The sequence below is a fragment of the Bufo gargarizans genome, chromosome 3 (assembly GCF_014858855.1).
Source record: "Bufo gargarizans isolate SCDJY-AF-19 chromosome 3, ASM1485885v1, whole genome shotgun sequence".
Taxonomy (NCBI): domain Eukaryota; kingdom Metazoa; phylum Chordata; class Amphibia; order Anura; family Bufonidae; genus Bufo; species Bufo gargarizans.
In genome coordinates this window covers 561,016,203-561,034,344 of record NC_058082.1, presented here as the reverse complement: position 1 = coordinate 561,034,344, position 18,142 = coordinate 561,016,203, and the positions used below count along the sequence as shown (strand labels likewise).

Below are 18,142 nucleotides of genomic sequence, written 5' to 3'. Positions count from 1 at the left end.
TTCTTATATTTCCTGAACACCCCCTTGTCCTGCTGGACCTATATCCCACAATCTAAATGAATAAAGTCATATCTGAAAATGTCAAAAAGTTCCAGAAATGACTTTGTTAATGTGCTTTAAAACTTGAAGCCTCTTTATAGAAGTCTGATGGTTTTTGTGAGTAGCTTCACCACATAATATAACCATAAATGTGCTGGACAGGAAGCTTGGTCATATAAGTAGTTCTATGTGTTTCTTCTTTCTTCCCACGTAAGAAGTAAGACATGGAGCATCTACGATCGGTGAGGTTTCTGTTGAGTCTGGTTCTCTTGTACCCAGGAGCTGTATCCTCAGGTAAGTGTCTCTACAGATGAGAATACAGGGAAGAGATGTGGGAGGGGGAGAAAGTTGTGACAGTTTCTTAAAAGGTTAACTGGAGTGGACATACACTGTTGTAAAGCCTGTATTAAGCTGTCCAATTTTTCGGCAGATGATCGCTTAAAAGCTTTTGCATGAACGCTCGTTAGCGATCATCTTGCAGTTTAATACGGCCACCGATTGCCTTTACATTTAGAGGCGGCGGTGGATCCGCCAAAGTTATGTAGAAGCCTGTGCCTCCTCATAACTCCAGTCGATCCACCGCCAGTGCGAGGGCTTTATTAAGACTTAGGGCCAGATTTATCACTGACTCTGACAGCTCACTCCACTTTCACATATGGCTAAAGTCAGTTTTAGCCAAGTCAGATTTATGATCGGCCCTTTAAGACTGTAATAAATGTGGTTTGTCATTAGCTCAGGTCAGAATAATGGAGTGAAAAAGTCCCAAAAAATGTGCAAACGCTAAAATTGCGCACAAATTTGCGACTTTTTTCTGCTCTGCACTATGCTCGCCAGTTTTCTGAAAGTGGGCGTGTTTTCTTATGTAAATGATCAGATTTACTATTGGGACTATTTAAAAAGTCGCAAAAAAGTTGCAATTTCACTCCAGTGAGGACCATGCTTATCTTATGAGACTTTTTAATAGAACATGCGACTTTTTCGTAAAGATGTGCGACTTTTGTAAAGCTGCTTACTGACGGATAAACTGCTACCGTCAAACCACATTTATTACAGTCTTAAAGGGCTGATCATAAATCTGACTTGGCTAAAACTGACTTTAGCCATATGTGACAGTGGAGTGAGCTGTCAGAGTCGTGATAAATCTGGCCCTTAGTCTTTATTAAGTCGTAATAAATGACCCCCTATATTTGTATCGGCCTTTCCAGCTGGGCACTTTGGCTTGTTTTTGTACTTTTAAATTGACTTTTAACCATTTTTATTGCCCTTTTAATTCACCTTCTTTATGATATGATGTTGGTTTATGATATTGTTTCTTGTGTATACTTTGTTTCATGTGGTCGTCCCGCTCAATTTCTTAGCCTTTTTGGTTGGTGCTAACATGGTTAGGGACATTACCGATACGCGGCTCATCGAACACTACCGTATATACCTCCCATAGCTCCCTGACATCTTACATCAGAGTGCGATGACACGGATCCCACCTGTATAGATTTGTACTGCTGCATGTGAAGCTCTGGGTGCGAGACGTAATAATTTTAATGATGGAAGTTTCTTTGTGGTTCCCAGGGGCGTTGCTAGGGTCTCAAAAGATCCTGGGGCCCAAGCACCAATGCATATGGCCCAATTCTCTAAGTTGAACAACCGCATCCCCCCCCCCCCCCCTGAAACACTAGCACTGAAGACATTTTCCTGCACTTGCTATACAGCAGCACGTACCTCTCACATCCAGGGCCTCCAGGTGACGTCTCCTCCGATGTAAATCTTCTCTGTCATGATCTTCTCCATTCGGTCTGGACACTTCTCTCAGCCGCCTCGTCTCTGCAGAGTGTGACACACAGACATCTTAGCTTACTTACTTTTCTGTACCCACAAATACTATCCTGAAGAAAAATGAGTGCCCCCCATAGTAACAGTACTCCTCATAGTCCCACCAATAGTAATTCCCTTCTAGAATGCTCTCATTAGTAATACTGCCCCCTACTGGACCCAATAGTGATAATGCTCCACAAGAGTGCCTCCATTAGTAGAAGAGCCCTCCAGTATTAATAATACCCTCACAGAGCCCCCTGTATAAATAAGGCCTCCTATTGTTCCCCCTGTGGCAATAAAGCTCTCTACAGACCCCTCAGTAGTAATAAGGCCCCCATAGTGCTCTTAGTAGAAATAATGCGGATCCCTCCTATAGAGCCCCGAGTAGTAATAAGAACGCCTAATGTCCCCTGGATTTAAAATCTCAGCACCTCCGCCATACAGTCCCATGTAAATAACAGTATTTCTGTCCCTCCGCCACAGAGCCCCATATAAATACCATCACACCATCTCCAGCCCCCTCCAATATACAGTCCCATGTAAATAACATCCCTCTCTATCTACAGCCCCTTCCAACATACAGTCCCATGGATATAACATCACCCCCTCCCCAGCCGCCTTCAAGATACAGTCCCATGTAAATAACATCATCTCCTCAATATTCAGTCCCATATAAATAACATCACTCTCTCCCCCAGACACCTTCAACATACAGTCTTATGTAAATAAAACCACCCCCGCCCCAGCCACCTCCAACATGCAGTCCCATGTAAATAGCATTACCCCTTAACATTCAATCCCATGTAAATATCTCTCCCTATCATAGCTGCCTTCAACATGCAGTCCCATATAAATAATATTACCCCTCAACATACAGTCCCATGTAAATAACATCATTCTACCCCAGCCATTTCCAAAATTTCAGTCCCATGTAATTAACATCACTCCACCTCACTGGCCCATGTAAATAACTTTCCTCCCTTCAGCCCTAACATACAGTCCCAGTTAAATAACTACAACTCCCAACATTGCTCTGCCTCTCACACTGAGTAATCTTCACTTACCTCTCCTCATGTAGCAAATCTCACCACAGCCTCTTCCCAAGACTTCACTGCTGAGCCGTCCTCTCCTGCACTGGTCACATGATGGTGACATCATCCCAGGTCCTTTTCAGCTACTGCCTTTAGAACTAATCACATGACCTGTGAGGTCATCACAGGTCCTTCAGCTCTTGCGGTGCATTAGATTCAATTGTATTGCCATACTGAGGACGGCAATACAGTTATATCTAACAGGCAGGCAGGAAATTCGGGGCCTGGGACAAAACATCAGGGGCCCAGGCCCTGAATGTTTTTACCTAGCAACGCTCCTGGCGGTAGTCAAAATACATCACAGCCACATGTGACACCCGTTTGCCAAATTGACATGTACTATTTAACCCCTTCTTTCTCAATAACGTGCCGCTGTGTCACTGAGCTCAGTTAGTAAAAGCTCAGCACCTTAGTACGTCATGGCGATTGCATGGGCTCAGACGCTGAGCCCGCACCATTGCTTGGAGGTGCCAGCTGTATGGCATCCAGGTCTTACTGTCGGAATGGCAGTCAATAAAAATGATAGTCTGCCCTGCAAAAAAACAAGCCCCCACACAGTTTCATAAGCAGAAAAGTAAAAAACAAAACAAAAAAAAAACACTGAGGCATCCTTTTAGCTCAGTGTTGTGAAGTAACTTGCCCTGCTGTGTGATTAGGACAGGTTTTGTGTGTACTGATAGGATGGTGGCCATTTTATTTCCTCTGATGATTGTTCCCTAGATAAAATGAGCCATCATAACTAATGATGGGGGTATTACTATTGTGTATTTTAATTACTGTGTTTTCATGCATTTTAAATGCAATTTTATGTAATGTTTTGTATATCACCTGTGTTATGTCATCTTATTCAGCAGGAGAAGGTATTGTGTGGCAATGGCTGGCTATAGCAGAACTTAAAGGGGTTGTCTCACTTCAGCAAGTGGATAACAATATATTAGTAAGTGCTTTATATTAGCTTCCTCAGCATGATAAATGCCATTTGCTGAAGTAAGACAACCCCTTTAACCATCCTCCAACCACTCTTCTCCTGGTAGAGTGGGCTGGTCCGACCAGGAGGGAGAAGTCTAGACTAGTTCAGTAATCTAGAAAGAGAGTGAGGCAGAGAGAGGAAGAGAGGTCCTTTCCAGATAGTGGGGTAGTGAGGAAGCGGCTCATAGAGCACCCACTTCCAAGAACCATATGGTTCCCCTCTAAGGGAAGTTCACCCAAATTATCGCTCTCCTGCCATAGAGTGAGAAAACTGCTCATAGAGCACTAACTAGAGCAATAACTGAAGAAAGGAGTCAAATAATATAATATGAGGGACTGCGGTTAAAGACACCTTCATTACCAAACAACCACTAGGCCAGCAACATCTAAGTGCAGAATTGCAGCCATCGACCTACTCAGCTGGTGCCAGGAGGGAACTGCACTAAAGCCTACTACTACTGTATGTATTTCAAGTTCGTTGTTGCACTTTGTAAAAAGGATTTTATTATGTTCAACTCTAGAGGTATGGTAGGACCCCATGACACAACTACACTACCTCAGGGCCACTATCACTTCTATCCTCTACACGAGCTTCCACAGGGCTCGCTGAAGATGTATTACAACTCTTATTTGGTGCACAGTAAACAGAGACTTAAGTTAAATTCTATAGTTGCAATGGTATTGTAGTATTTCTATTTTTTTTTTTGTTTAAAACTGATAAGTGGCTTATATTTCTGTTCCTTGGTTTATTCATATCTATCTACATTGCATGTTCCATTATTGATGTTTACAGTCCATGTGTTTGCTGTGCGGTTCTCATGCGTTTTTTTATGAAAACTTCTATGTTCTCATACGGTTTCTTATACAAACATCTATGTACCCTATATGTTTCCTTGTTGGTGTTTGGACGGTCCTTGCGTTTGTTATGTGTTTCTCCTGCGATTTTTTATATAGACATCACAAATGACATCATAATACTTGTCTTCTCTGAAAAATAAAATCCAATAAAATAAACAAAGTCGGCAGTCTTTTTCTTTCTTATTTTAGATTTAAGTGTTTGTTGTCATTCTATTAGTAATTGATCTTTGATTCAGGTTTTGATTCCTGTTTTTCATTGGCTTAGTGTGTGCTATATTGCTTTGTTGTTTTTGGATGTTAATTGTTAGTTGAATCCCGTTATTTTAAGGGTGTGAGTATATCTGCGTACCCCGTGTGTTTCCTTGTTGGTGTTTCACTGGTCCATAATTTTATTGTGCGGTTTCTATGCGTTTTTTACACATGTAGGTATGACATTTTTGACAATGTTTTCTGAGGACAATGTTTTCTGAAGACAAGGATGTTTCAGAGTTGGACTTTCCTATTCTATTCTTCAGATTTTGTTTAATTTTTTTTTGATTTGCTGTTAGATGAAGTGAGAATGGTGGATGTATGTGGGAGGGAGAGGGACCTTAATAGGAGAGGAGATAGAGGTGCTGGTAAACAGCCGGACCTCTATTTCACTTTCCCAGAAAGACACCACCCTGATTTATAGAAATCCGAATATTTCTAATTCAGCGTTTAAGCCTGCAGGTATTAGGGTATCAAATTCGTGGATTCTCTTGGATTCATTTCGTGACATGTTTATATGATTAGTACCAAAAATTAAACCGCCACTTATAGTACATATGCGGTGGTATCTATTTACACCCAAATATAAGGATACATTTTGTAAACTGGAATTCATTAAAACATAACCTTTACTTGGTCATTTAAAATATGTTTCACACTGGGTGAGAGACGTCAATAACAACAACAAACAACCTCCACTATATCACATAATTACCAGTGAATACGTAAAAAATGGGTGGATCTCACCTCATCCAAGCAGGATCCACAATCGCGGAGGGGGGTCTCGGCAGTTGGTGGTGCCTGTGACCAGTGTGACCAGGGTGCTGATGTCGTGATGGCAGTGTGTCCACTCCTACTTTGCCCTATTCTGGCTTTCCTGCCTACCTAGGGGTAGGGGGCTGATCTTATCACCTGCCTACCACACATGGAGCACCCGCCCCGACAGGGGCGACCCCACACCGAACCTTACCCTCGGTATGGGTCTAGTATTCTATACAGCCCTATTACAATGCCCTACATGCCATGTTTCCGTCTTTCATTACAGACATCATCAGGGGACTTCACATGTATTCAAGGGCAATCAAAGATCAGGGTGATTTTAGCCTGCAATCAACAGGATAGTGGGTAATTCTTATCCTCTCTGGAACATGGGAAGTGTCCCATGTCAGTCCATGTCTCACCCAAGATAACAATGATGTTATAACAATGAACCCCCCTCCGCGATTGTGGATCCTGCTTGGATGAGGTGAGATCCATCCATTTTTTACGTATTCACTGGTAATTATGTGATATAGTGGAGGTTGTTTGTTGTTGTTATTGACGTCTCTCACCCAGTGTGAAACATATTTTAAATGACCAAGTAAAGGTTATGTTTTAATGAATTCCAGTTTACAAAATTTATCCGCATGTTTATATGATTTCCTCCTCTCCAGGATTTATTGATTTTTTCGAAGGCTGTAAATTTCAAAGATGAGGGATCACTGTTATGGTGGGTTTTATAGTGTTTAGATAGTGTGTGTTGTTCGTGTCCCTTTTTGATATTGGATATGTGTTCCGATATTCTTTTTTCAGCTGCCTTTTTGTTCTTCCAATGTATTGCTTGCGGCATGGGCATTCCAGTAGATATAGAACATTGGTTGTGTTGCATGTTAGGCATTCTTCTATTTGTAATTTGAACGGATTTTGGGTTGAACAGACTTGAGTTGTCTTTTTGGGGAATTTGGTCTGTCTGCAATTGCTGCAACGCCCACACCTAAAAAAGCCCTTCAGGGAAAGCCAATTATTGTGTGTATTTTTTATTTTTTGTTTTATTGTAGGAGCTACTTTTAATCCTAAGTTGGGGGCTTTGGTGTATATGTTTACACTATTAGTGTCAGGGGCACTATTTGCTGAATGCAGTTATTTTTTAGGGCACTGTGTGCCAATAATTCTTGAAGGGGTACTATTTTGTACTAGTATTTTCAGGGGCACTGTTTCTGCAGCATAGTATTGGAGAGCACAGTGGGCACAGTATAGGGGGTGGCAGGATGGGGTGTTCAGAAGGTGGGAGGATGATAGAAAAGTAGGAAACTAAGATGTCTGTTTGTAAAACTCTGCAGACAGAAAATAAGGCTAAAATAAGTCATCATGGTTTGGTCTGAATGGAGAAGATGAGGAAAGAGAATGTCTACATCAGAGGAAATGTCACTGGATGTAAGATGTATGGGTCACAGTTAGTGTTGAGGGAATCGAATGGACTTCGATCTGATTTTCAGAGAAAACTTTATTCCTAGCAAAGCGGAATTTCCTCATGCTTTGTGGTAGAGAATCGATTTTCCCTGAATGGCGGTAAAATATTAAAAAAATTATACTTAACTCATCTGTTTGAGTGTGAAGAGCCGTCCGCCGTCATCTTGATTAAAGATCTCACACAATAAATTTACTTATGAAGAGATGGGCTAAATATCAGTACCATTCGTGTTTTTCTACCTACTCATGTGGAGTCAGCGTTTATATTCATCATAAGGTAGACTTCCTCCCACTTGATCAGAAAACGGACGATAGGGGTAGATATGTATTCCTTCACTGCCAATGGAATGGTATAGTTTGCATTTTAGCTTTTGTTTATATACCCCAGCCATTCTCCTTATATGTTATTCACGGCCTGGTTGAGTTTGCACATTCCAGGGGTAAATGCCCCATATTAATAATGGGAGATTTTAACAATGTTATGAATATTAAGCTAGATAGATTTTCAGTAATTTCAAATGATAAATATTATACAAATCAACAAACACTTCTTAATCGGATATCTCAGGAATTGTCATTAACAGATGTATGGAGGTAATCAATGATAATAAGCGGGCGTTTTCATGTTTTAGCCGTGGAGGGAAAATAATGTCAAGAATAGACATGGCACTAGCTAGCCTGGAATTGATACGCAGATAGCGGGTATGAGGTATGAGGCTAATAGTATTTCAGATCACTCTCCTATTAGCCTAACATTTAAAAAAAAATCTTATGCCAAAAAGCCGTGAGTTCCGGTTAAATCTGCACTGGTTAAACTTAATGAATAAGGATGAAAGCATTAGTGCTGATATCGAGGAGTATTGGCAACTGAATTTAGGGTCCACGCAAATAGGGTACGTATGGGATGCTTTTAAAGCATATCTGCGCGGAATCCTGGTTGGCAAAATTAAGGGGCTGAAATGTGAATTTGCAAAAAAGAAGAGGGAACTGGGAGATAAAATAAAGGAAATAGAGAAAGAACTCCTGATAAATGACCTACCTGAATTGGTGGATCAGCTGGAAGAGGCTAAAAGTACACTAAAAAATTATCTGGCGGATAAGGCACAACAAAAAGTGTTTTTTGAGGGGGCACGTTACTTTAGGGAGTCTGGGAAACCAGGTAGATTGTTGTCCACACTTATACAGAATCAAAAGGAGGGTGGCAGAATTAAGAGGGTTGAGAGGAGAGATGGGGGGATGACATCCAATCAGGGAGAAATTGTGCAAGGATCTGTACTCCTCGGAGAGAGTAGGGGGGGGGGGTGGAGAAATAGGACTCTTTCTGGATGGTGAATCACTCCCTAGGCTTTCGGAGGAGGATAGGGAATTTTTGAATGGCCCTATTAAATTGGAGGAACTACGGGAAATGGTTAAATCTATTAATGGCAACTCTACACCCGGGTTGGATGGCCTCCCCTTGAGATATACAGAAGATATGGAGAGTTTATTCTCCAAGTCCTCTTACAGGTCCTTAATGAATCAATGGATAAGGGGGAACTCCCCGCATCTTTATCCGAGGCTGTTATAACTTTGATAGGGAAAAAGGGGAAGGATGAAAGTAAGGTGGATTCATATCGCCTCATCTCTCTTCTCAACACCAACTTTAAAATATGTGCCAAATTGTTGGCAAATCGCCTGAAAAGAGTTATAGGAAAAATAATTCACCCAGACCAATTAGGGTTTGTGCCAAAACGACAAGCCCAAACAAACATCCGACGGGCTTTGCTGAATATCCAGATGAGTTGGGAGGGGGCCCACTCCATCCTGTCTTTGGATGCAGAAAAAGCGTTTGACAGGATGGAGTGGGCATACCTCTGGAGGATAATGAAGGAAATGAACTTGGGGGAAAAATTCATTAGCTGGGTACAACTGCTATACCGCTATTCGAAAGTGAGGATAAAAATCAATGGCGAGATATCAGAGCCGGTAACATTATATAGAGGTACTAGGCAGGGGTGCCCCCTATCCCTATTATTGTTTGCTATATTTATTGAACCCCTGGCCTGTAAGGTCCGGACGGATTACAAAATTAAGGGGTTTGGGGGAAGGGGCGTAGCGGACAAAATATGCTTATATGCAGATGACGTCTTGGTCTTTCTGGAAGGGGGGGAGTCAGCGTTGCCCTACCTGATGGAGATAGTAGACCAATTTGGACAAATTTCAGGGTTTAGGGTAAATTGGACAAAATCAGTGCTGCTCCCAATTGGATATGAAATAGCGCGAAAGGATATAAATGTCAAAATATTGAAACCTACAGAATCATTTGAATATCTTGGAATAAAAATTAGCTCCAGGATTCCTAAATATATAGATCTCAACATTCCCCTTAGCACACACTTATTCCAGCTCACCTCCCTGGTCATTGAATGCAGTCCCAGTTCCAGAAGCCTGGGGTGTGACCCCGCCGCAATCAGCACAAAATTGAAAGGAAAATAACGGCTCCGGATTCTCATAGAGGTCCTCTAAAAACGTCTTCTTTATTCAAACATATACAGTGGGATGCAAAAGTTTGGGCAACCTTGTTAATAGTCATGATTTTCCTGTATAAATCATTGGTTGTTACAATAAAAAATGTCAGTTAAATATATCATATAGGAAAACACACACAGTGATATTTGAGAAGTGAAATGAAGTTTATTGGATTTACAGAAAGTGTGCTATAATTGTTTAAACAAAATTAGGCAGGTGCATACATTTGGTCACTGTTGTTTGTCATTTTATTGATTACAAAACCTTTAGAACTAATTATTGGAACTCAAATTGGCTTGGTAAGCTCAGTGACCCCTGACCGACATACACAGGTGAATCCAATTATGAGAAAGAGTATTTAAGGGGGTCAATTGTAAGTTTCCCTCCGCTTTTAATTTTCTCTGAAGAGTAGCAACATGGGGGTCTCAAAACAACTCTCAAATGACCTGAAGACAAAGATTGTTCCCCATCATGGTTTAGGGGAAGGATACAGAAAGCTGTCTCAGAGATTTCAGCTGTCTGTTTCCACAGTTAGGAACATATTGAGGACATGGAAGACCACAGGCTCAGTTCAAGTTAAGGCTCAAAGTGGCAGACCAAGAAAAATCTCGGATAGACAGAAGCGACGAATGGTGAGAACAGTCAGAGTCAACCCACAGACCAGCACCAAAGACCTACAACATCATCTTGCTGCAGATGGAGTCACTATGCATCGTTCGACCATTTGGCGCACTTTGCACAAGGAGATGCTGTATGCGAGAGGGATGCAGAGGAAGCCTTTTCTCCGCCCACAGCACAAAAGGTGCCGCTTGAGGTGGGCTAAAGCACATTTGGACAAGCCAGCTTCATTTTGGAATAAGGTGCTGTGGACTGATGAAACTAAAATTTAGTTATATGGCCATAACAAGGGGCGTTATGCATGGAGGAAAAAGAACACAGCATTCCAAGAAAAACACCTGCTACCTACAGTAAAATATGGTGGTGGTTCCATCATGCTGTGGGGCTGTGTGGCCAGTGCAGGGACTGGGAATCTTGTCAAAGTTGAGGGACGCATGGATTCCACTCAGTATCAGCAGATTCTGGAGACCAATGTCCAGGAATCAGTGACAAAGCTGAAGCTGCGTCGGGGCTGGATCTTTCAACAAGACAACGACCCTAAACACTGCTCAAAATCCACTAAGGCATTTATGCAGAGGAACAAGTACAACGTTCTGGAATGGCCATCTCAGTCCCCAGACCTGAATATAATTGAAAATCTGTGGTGTGACTTAAAGAGAGCTGTCCATGCTTGGAAGCCATCAAACCTGAATGAACTAAAGATGTTTTGTAAAGAGGAATGGTCCAAAATACCTTCAAACAGAATCCAGACTCTCATTGGAACCTACAGGAGGCGTTTAGAGGCTGTGATTTCTTCAAAAGGAGGATCTACTAAATATTGATTTCATTTCTTTTTTGTGGTGCCCAAATTTATGCACCTGCCTAATTTTATTTAAACAATTATAGCACATTTTCTGTAAATCCAATAAACTTCATTTCACTTCTCAAATATCACTGTGTGTATCTCCTATATGATATATTTAACTGACATTTTTTATCGTAACAACCAACGATTTATACAGGAAAATCATGACGATTAACAAGGTTGCCCAAACTTTCGCATCCCACTGTAGTTTACAGCAGATACATCCACCCGGTATACAGACAGTTGATGCGTTTCGGATTAGAATCCTTAGTCGTAACAACGTAACACCATGAAGTACAAGAATTTGTACGTATCTCTCAAATCTCCTCCCCAAAAAAATTCAGGGAGGGGAAATAACCTTATTGGTTGCTTCATTGGGTTAACACCCTTTACTCAATCACATAGAACCTGTGTTTCACACTGCACCCTGGCCTCTTAACCCTTGGTGATCCACAAAACCTTGATGAGGTCCATATGGGGAAAATACATCAGGAACCGCACAGTGTGAACCACTCGGTAAGCCAAATAATAAATAATAAACAATAGACAATATACAAAGTGACAAAGTGACAAATATTGGCCTTGTTCACATGCTATACCATTTTCTAATGGATAAAATTATATATATTATGTTAAGAGATCCTTGCAATATATTCACAGAGAATGCATGAAGATTGAAAAGAAAAGAACGCCATGCGCAATCTTGTGGAAACCATGCGCTTACATGAAAAAATATATATAAAATATATAAAAACTGTAATATATAGAAAGATGACAGAATGAGAGGAATCTAGAAAGCATGTATATACATGTAAAGCAACGCCTGAATTATAGGATTGGAGTGATTATTGATAAATATACATTAGCTCCCTTTTTAAATTCAGACCAGCAGGAACCCTACTATTCAATCTGTAGATCCAGAATGCCTCCCGCAGGAGGAGTTTTTTTACGATGGTCCCCTCCTCTTTGGGGGGCAGAGACCCTCTCTATTCCATACGCAATAAAACTGCTGACTTTCCGGGCATGTACCTGCACGAAGTGTCTTGCCGCATTTGAAATACCCAAAGCATTAGGATTGCTGATGTAGTTCAAATGTTCCAAGAGTCTGTTTTTAAGTTTGCGCATGGTACTGCCTATGTACATTAAATCACACTCTGTGCAACAAATGACGTATACAACCCCCACTGAATTACAATTGATGTAATTTTTGACTGGAAAGCTGCATGAGTGGTCTGAAGAATCTAAGGATTGGACGGGGTTAACATAATTACAGCATTTACATGGATTGCTTCCACATTTTGTGAACCCTCTATACCTAAGCCAGCTGGATCCCCCTCCATTTCGTTTCAATGGAGTGCTGGATGTGAACATGGACGGAGACAGTGAATTGGACAGGATGGGGGCCCTCCTGGGCACTATTTTACAGCCCGGTTTTAATGCTTTATATAGAATCATATCATCGTATAGAATTGGGAGGCACCCTTTGACAATAGAACAGATTTTATTATATTCCTTGCTATAAGTTATAGATAGAACCAGAATATTACTCTGTCCCCTGTCGCCGTGTCCGTTCACACCCAGCACCTGTTTCATATTACCAGCTTTTTTCTCTTTGGACCCAAAAAGCATGTTGTTTCTGTCTTTCTGGGAAGCTATATTTCTGCCTCTCTGTAACATCCAATCTGGATAATTCCTGGCTTTCAGCCTCTTGTCTACCTCCTTACATTCTTCTTCTAAATACATCCGTACGCTGCAATTCCTTGCAGCCCGTTTGTATTCCCCCACAGGGATCGCCCTAATTACATGCACGGGGTGGTGACTTCTGGCATTCAGTATGGAGTTACCTGCTATGTTTTTCCTATAGGTACGTGTGTGCACTATCTCACCAGGACAACCGTGGAGTGCCAAGTCCAAAAAATTGGGGGATCCAGCTGGCTTAGGTATAGAGGGTTCACAAAATGTGGAAGCAATCCATGTAAATGCTGTAATTATGTGACCCCCGTCCAATCCTTAGATTCTTCAGACCACTCATGCAGCTTTCCAGTCAAAAATTACATCAATTGTAATTCAGTGGGGGTTGTATACGTCATTTGTTGCACAGAGTGTGATTTAATGTACATAGGCAGTACCATGCGCAAACTTAAAAACAGACTCTTGGAACATTTGAACTACATCAGCAATCCTAATGCTTTGGGTATTTCAAATGCGGCAAGACACTTCGTGCAGGTACATGCCCGGAAAGTCAGCAGTTTTATTGCGTATGGAATAGAGAGGGTCTCTGCCCCCCAAAGAGGAGGGGACCATCGTAAAAAACTCCTCCTGCGGGAGGCATTCTGGATCTACAGATTGAATAGTAGAGTTCCTGCTGGTCTGAATTTAAAAAGGGAGCTAATGTATATTTATCAATAATCACTCCAATCCTATAATTCAGACGTTGCTTTAGGCTACATGCACACGACCGTATTTTGTTTCAGTGTCCGATCAGTTTTTTTTGCGGATAGGATGCAGACCCATTCATTTCAATGGCTCCGCAAAAAACAAGGGCAGCACACAGTGTGCTGTCCGCATCAGTATGTCCGTTCCGTTGCTCCGCTAAAAAAATAGTGCATGTCCTATTTTTTTCTAGTTTGCGGACAAGGATAGGCATTATTACAATGGATCCGCAAAAAAAACAGATCCGCAAAAAAAAACGGATGCCATACGTAACATCATCCCTTTTTTTTTGCGGACCGCAAAACACATACGGTCGTGTGCATGTAGCCTTACATGTATATACATGCTTTCTAGATTCCTCTCATTCTGTCATCTTTCTATATATTACAGTTTTTATATATTTTATATTTTTTTTTTCATGTATGCGCATGGTTTCCACAAGATTGCGCATGGCGTTCTTTTCTTTTCAATCTTCATGCATTCTCTATGAATATATTGCAAGGATCTCTTAACATAATATATATAATTTTATCCATTAGAAAATAGTATAGCATGTGAACAAGGCCAATATTTGTCACTTTGTCACTTTGTATATTGTCTATTGTTTATTATTTATTATTTGGCTTACCGAGTGGTTCACACTGTGCGGTTCCTGATGTATTTTCCCCATATGGACCTCATCAAGGTTTTGTGGATCACCAAGGGTTAAGAGGCCAGGGTGCAGTGTGAAACACAGGTTCTATGTGATTGAGTAAAGGGTGTTAACCCAATGAAGCAACCAATAAGGTTATTTCCCCTCCCTGAATTTTGGGGAGGAGATTTGAGAGATACGTACAAATTCTTGTACTTCATGGTGTTACGTTGTTACGACTAAGGAATCTAATCCGAAATGCATCAACTGTCTGTATACCGGGTGGATGTATCTGCTGTAAACTATATGTTTGAATAAAGAAGAAGTTTTTAGAGGACCTCTATGAGAATCCGGAGCCGTTCTTTTCCTTTCCATTTTGTGCTCAACATTTCCCCTCTGCTTAAAAGGGTTAAAAATAAAATAAGTACCTGGCAAAAATTATTGATGCGACAGGCCGATCGAATTGCCATTATTAAAATGGTCTTGTTACCTCAGATTCTGTATGTTTTTTCTTCGTGCCCTGTGTGGATAGGGGACCATTTTTATAATATATTGGAGGGATTGATTAATGACCTCATATGGGGGAGAAAAAGGGTTAGATTGAAACAAAAATATTTATGGTTAAATGAAGAAGATGGTGGCTTGTCCGTCCCTTGCTTTCGAGGCTACTATTATGCATCCCAGCTACAGTGGTTAATGATGGAGCACGACAGACTGCAATGCTATTTGGTGGGTGAGTTCAAAAGTCTCCAATATAACATCTTTGGTTTTCTAGAATCTGGGATTTTAAAAATTAAGGGTAGGAAGTGCCCACTTAGTTATATGATGCACTTAATATGGGTTAATGTAAAAAAATTATTGGGTATAAATCACTCATTAAGGTTTACCCCCATATGGGGAAATATAAACCTAGGGGAGTTTCAGAGATTGGATGACTTTGCTTTTTGGGATAAAAATGGTATCAAGTTTGTTTCACAGATTGCGGTCAAGGGGAAGTTGAAGACATTAGAGGAAATGGGGGTTAGAACTGAGTTAGAGCCCCTTACAAGGTTTAGATATTTTCGATTGAAGCACGCTTTTGATGCAACAGAGAATATAGACTATTTAATCACAAAACATTCAGAATTCACTGAATTCTGTTATCACAGTAATATAGCCAAAATATCAATTTCACAGATATATAAAAATATAAAGAGAGGGTTGGGGAGTGTAATTAAATTTAAAAGTGAAAGCAAATGGGCACTAGTAGTGGATTCTAATACTTTAGACTGGAGATGTTTATATAAAAGTATAAAATGGGGCACTATATCGAGACATTTCCGGCTGATACAGTTTTTTATCCTTCACCGCACCTATATAACTCCCTGGGTGCTGAGTAGGATGTATAAAACGAAGGACTCTAGATGCTGGAAATGCAAAATTGATAACGCAAATTTTATCCACTTGATCTGGTACTGTCCTCTCATGCAGGCTTTTTGGACCCAAGTTTTGAAAGAGCTTACCAGTAGCACGGCGCCACTAGAGATTTCGATAGGCGTGCTTGTATATAATAGAGGAATTGGTTTGGAAAAAAAATGTGAGCTTAAATGCGAAAAGGATTAATGTTGGCGAGGGTGGTAGTGGCTAGAGAGTGGGGGGCGGACAGACCACCAAATGTTGAGGAGTGGAAGAACTTATGGGCAAGGGTGCAGAGATATGAAGATGCCTTCAAGATAAAAGAAAGTAATAGGGATAGCAAACAGATAGAAGGAAAAAATTAAATTAAAGAAATAAATGAAGGATGATTGAAATCCCTGATATGAGGTCACAAAGCCAACTTTCCCTGTGGGGGTGGGTTGGGGCGTATATTTTTTTTTATATCTCTTTTATGTGAAATGAAATAACAATAACAACAAGGATAGAAATATGATGCTATTAATGATAAGTATGTAATATTTATTGTTTGTGTATATTTTTGTTTGTGTATTGTATTTCATTGTTTATATTGAAAAAAAAAAAAAAAGATCTCACACAAAATCCTATGCACGGTGACATATGATGTCATCACAGGCCACGCAAGATTTTGCGCTAGATATTCAAGCAAGATGGCGGCGGCCTACTCTATGCGATCAAATGGATGAGGTAAGTATAGTTTTATTTTTTTTACAATGTAATATTGCTGAGATAAGCTATAAACGCGGCATCTAAGGGGTACAATGATGGGGAGCAGCACAATCGGAGAAAGGCTAAGTGCACCGCTGCCACTACGCCGGTCTAATCGCACTCTAAAATACAGTTGAGCATGAGAAATGACCCCCAGTATGGAGATAAGGACTGTCCATAATTTTATCTCACCAACAATATCTTCTTACTTTCAGATGTGGTGCGGGTGAGAAGAGGTCGGCCGGTTGTCCTTCAGTGTGAGGCTGATCCTGGAGACACATTGCTATTAGTTATCTGGAAACTTCACCTATATAATTCCTCCTGTGTAATATCATATAGAATAGAGGAAGACAATACAAAGACATCACACAGCTCCTGCAGTACAAGGATGAGTATTGACCGATTATCACTGAGCATCAGTAACGCTGAAGTATCTGATGAAGGGAGTTATACTTGTCAGGTTGTAAATTCCAATGACACTTTCTTCACATACAAATTACTACAAGTATTAGGTGAGTTGTAAGGTTTATCATTTATAGGACCTCATTATGTTGTATGTCTGTACCATCCTGAGTTAGGTGTGTCAAGCAGAAGAAGTATCTGATGAAGGATATTATATTTGTGAGGTTATATATGCCATGAAAAAATTCTTCAGATACAAAGTACTACAAGTATTAGGTGATTAAGAACATATACTATTGATTTTACCATTAGGTTGATATTGAAGTGTTCATGTCATATATATAATAATAATATTTTATCCACTTCTATGAACATTTACCATTGCTTCAGTTTTTTCTATGCTTTTTTCCCATGAAATTTAAAGAGGTTGTCTCACCTCATGCATGCGACATGCCACCAATGGGACCTGCAGCTATCTCTAGAACGGAGCCCACAAAGTGAAGTAGAGAGCACTGCGCATGCTCGGCCGCCCTCCATTCATTGCTATGGCACTGCCAAAATTAGCAGTGCACTGACTCGGCTATTTCTGTCAGCCCCATAGGAGTGAATGGAGCTGTGGTTGCGCTTCCTAATCATTTCTATGGAACTTCGGCAAATAGCCGAGCGCGCTGTCTTAAAAGCTATATGCGTGTAGCCCAGCTGGTGTTTTCCTGCATTTCATGCAACAGTTTGACTAGCCGTAGCCACCTCAACAGAGCCAAAGGTAATCCATGGCATAAGTGTCAAAGGCAAAGGATACAACTCTTCCTGTCTACAGTGAAGATGCATAACCACTAGAGACGAGCAAAGTTTTAAAAAATTTGATTTGGTCGCTTTACCGAATTTTTCCCAAAAAATTTGCTTTGATCAGAATAAATTTGTCACGAAGCGCATTAAATCAGGTCTATCTCGGTCTGCAGTTGAAATTAAGTTAGAATGTATCTCTATTTACATCACTGTGCAGTGCATAGATAGTCCTTTCTGGTAGCAAAAGAGTTACTGTGCATCTGAATGACAATCAGGTCACATATATGACACATCATGGAGCAGGCCACCAACATTTCTACAGTAGCTAACCACCAGCTAAGCAAACAAAAAAAAAATATATGCAACGGCCTTCGTTAAAGGCAGCGTGCCCCTGCAGGTGTCCCAATGACTCTTTAATGGAACAAAATAAGGACATGGAGGCAGCACCATGGGTTAGCTGAAAACCACACCAGGACTACTCCAGGAGCTAGTGGCCTGGTGGTTCTCCTGCAGCAAAGTCCAAATTCCTGTATT

The 18,142-nt window shown here is 40.8% G+C and overlaps 1 protein-coding gene across 2 annotated transcripts in view; it reads left to right on the top strand.

Moving 5' to 3' along the window:
• Window positions 1–237: 237 nt before the first annotated feature.
• The window catches only part of LOC122933152 (cell surface glycoprotein CD200 receptor 2-like), a 38,475-nt gene continuing 20,570 nt past the window's right edge, over window positions 238–18,142 (top strand). For both annotated transcript variants that reach the window (XM_044287968.1, XM_044287970.1), the window contains exons 1-2: window positions 238–333; window positions 16,636–16,932. In XM_044287968.1, the coding sequence (XP_044143903.1) occupies window positions 264–333; window positions 16,636–16,932 (367 nt within the window). In that variant the 5' untranslated portion in view covers window positions 238–263. The remainder of the gene's footprint in view (window positions 334–16,635; window positions 16,933–18,142) is intronic.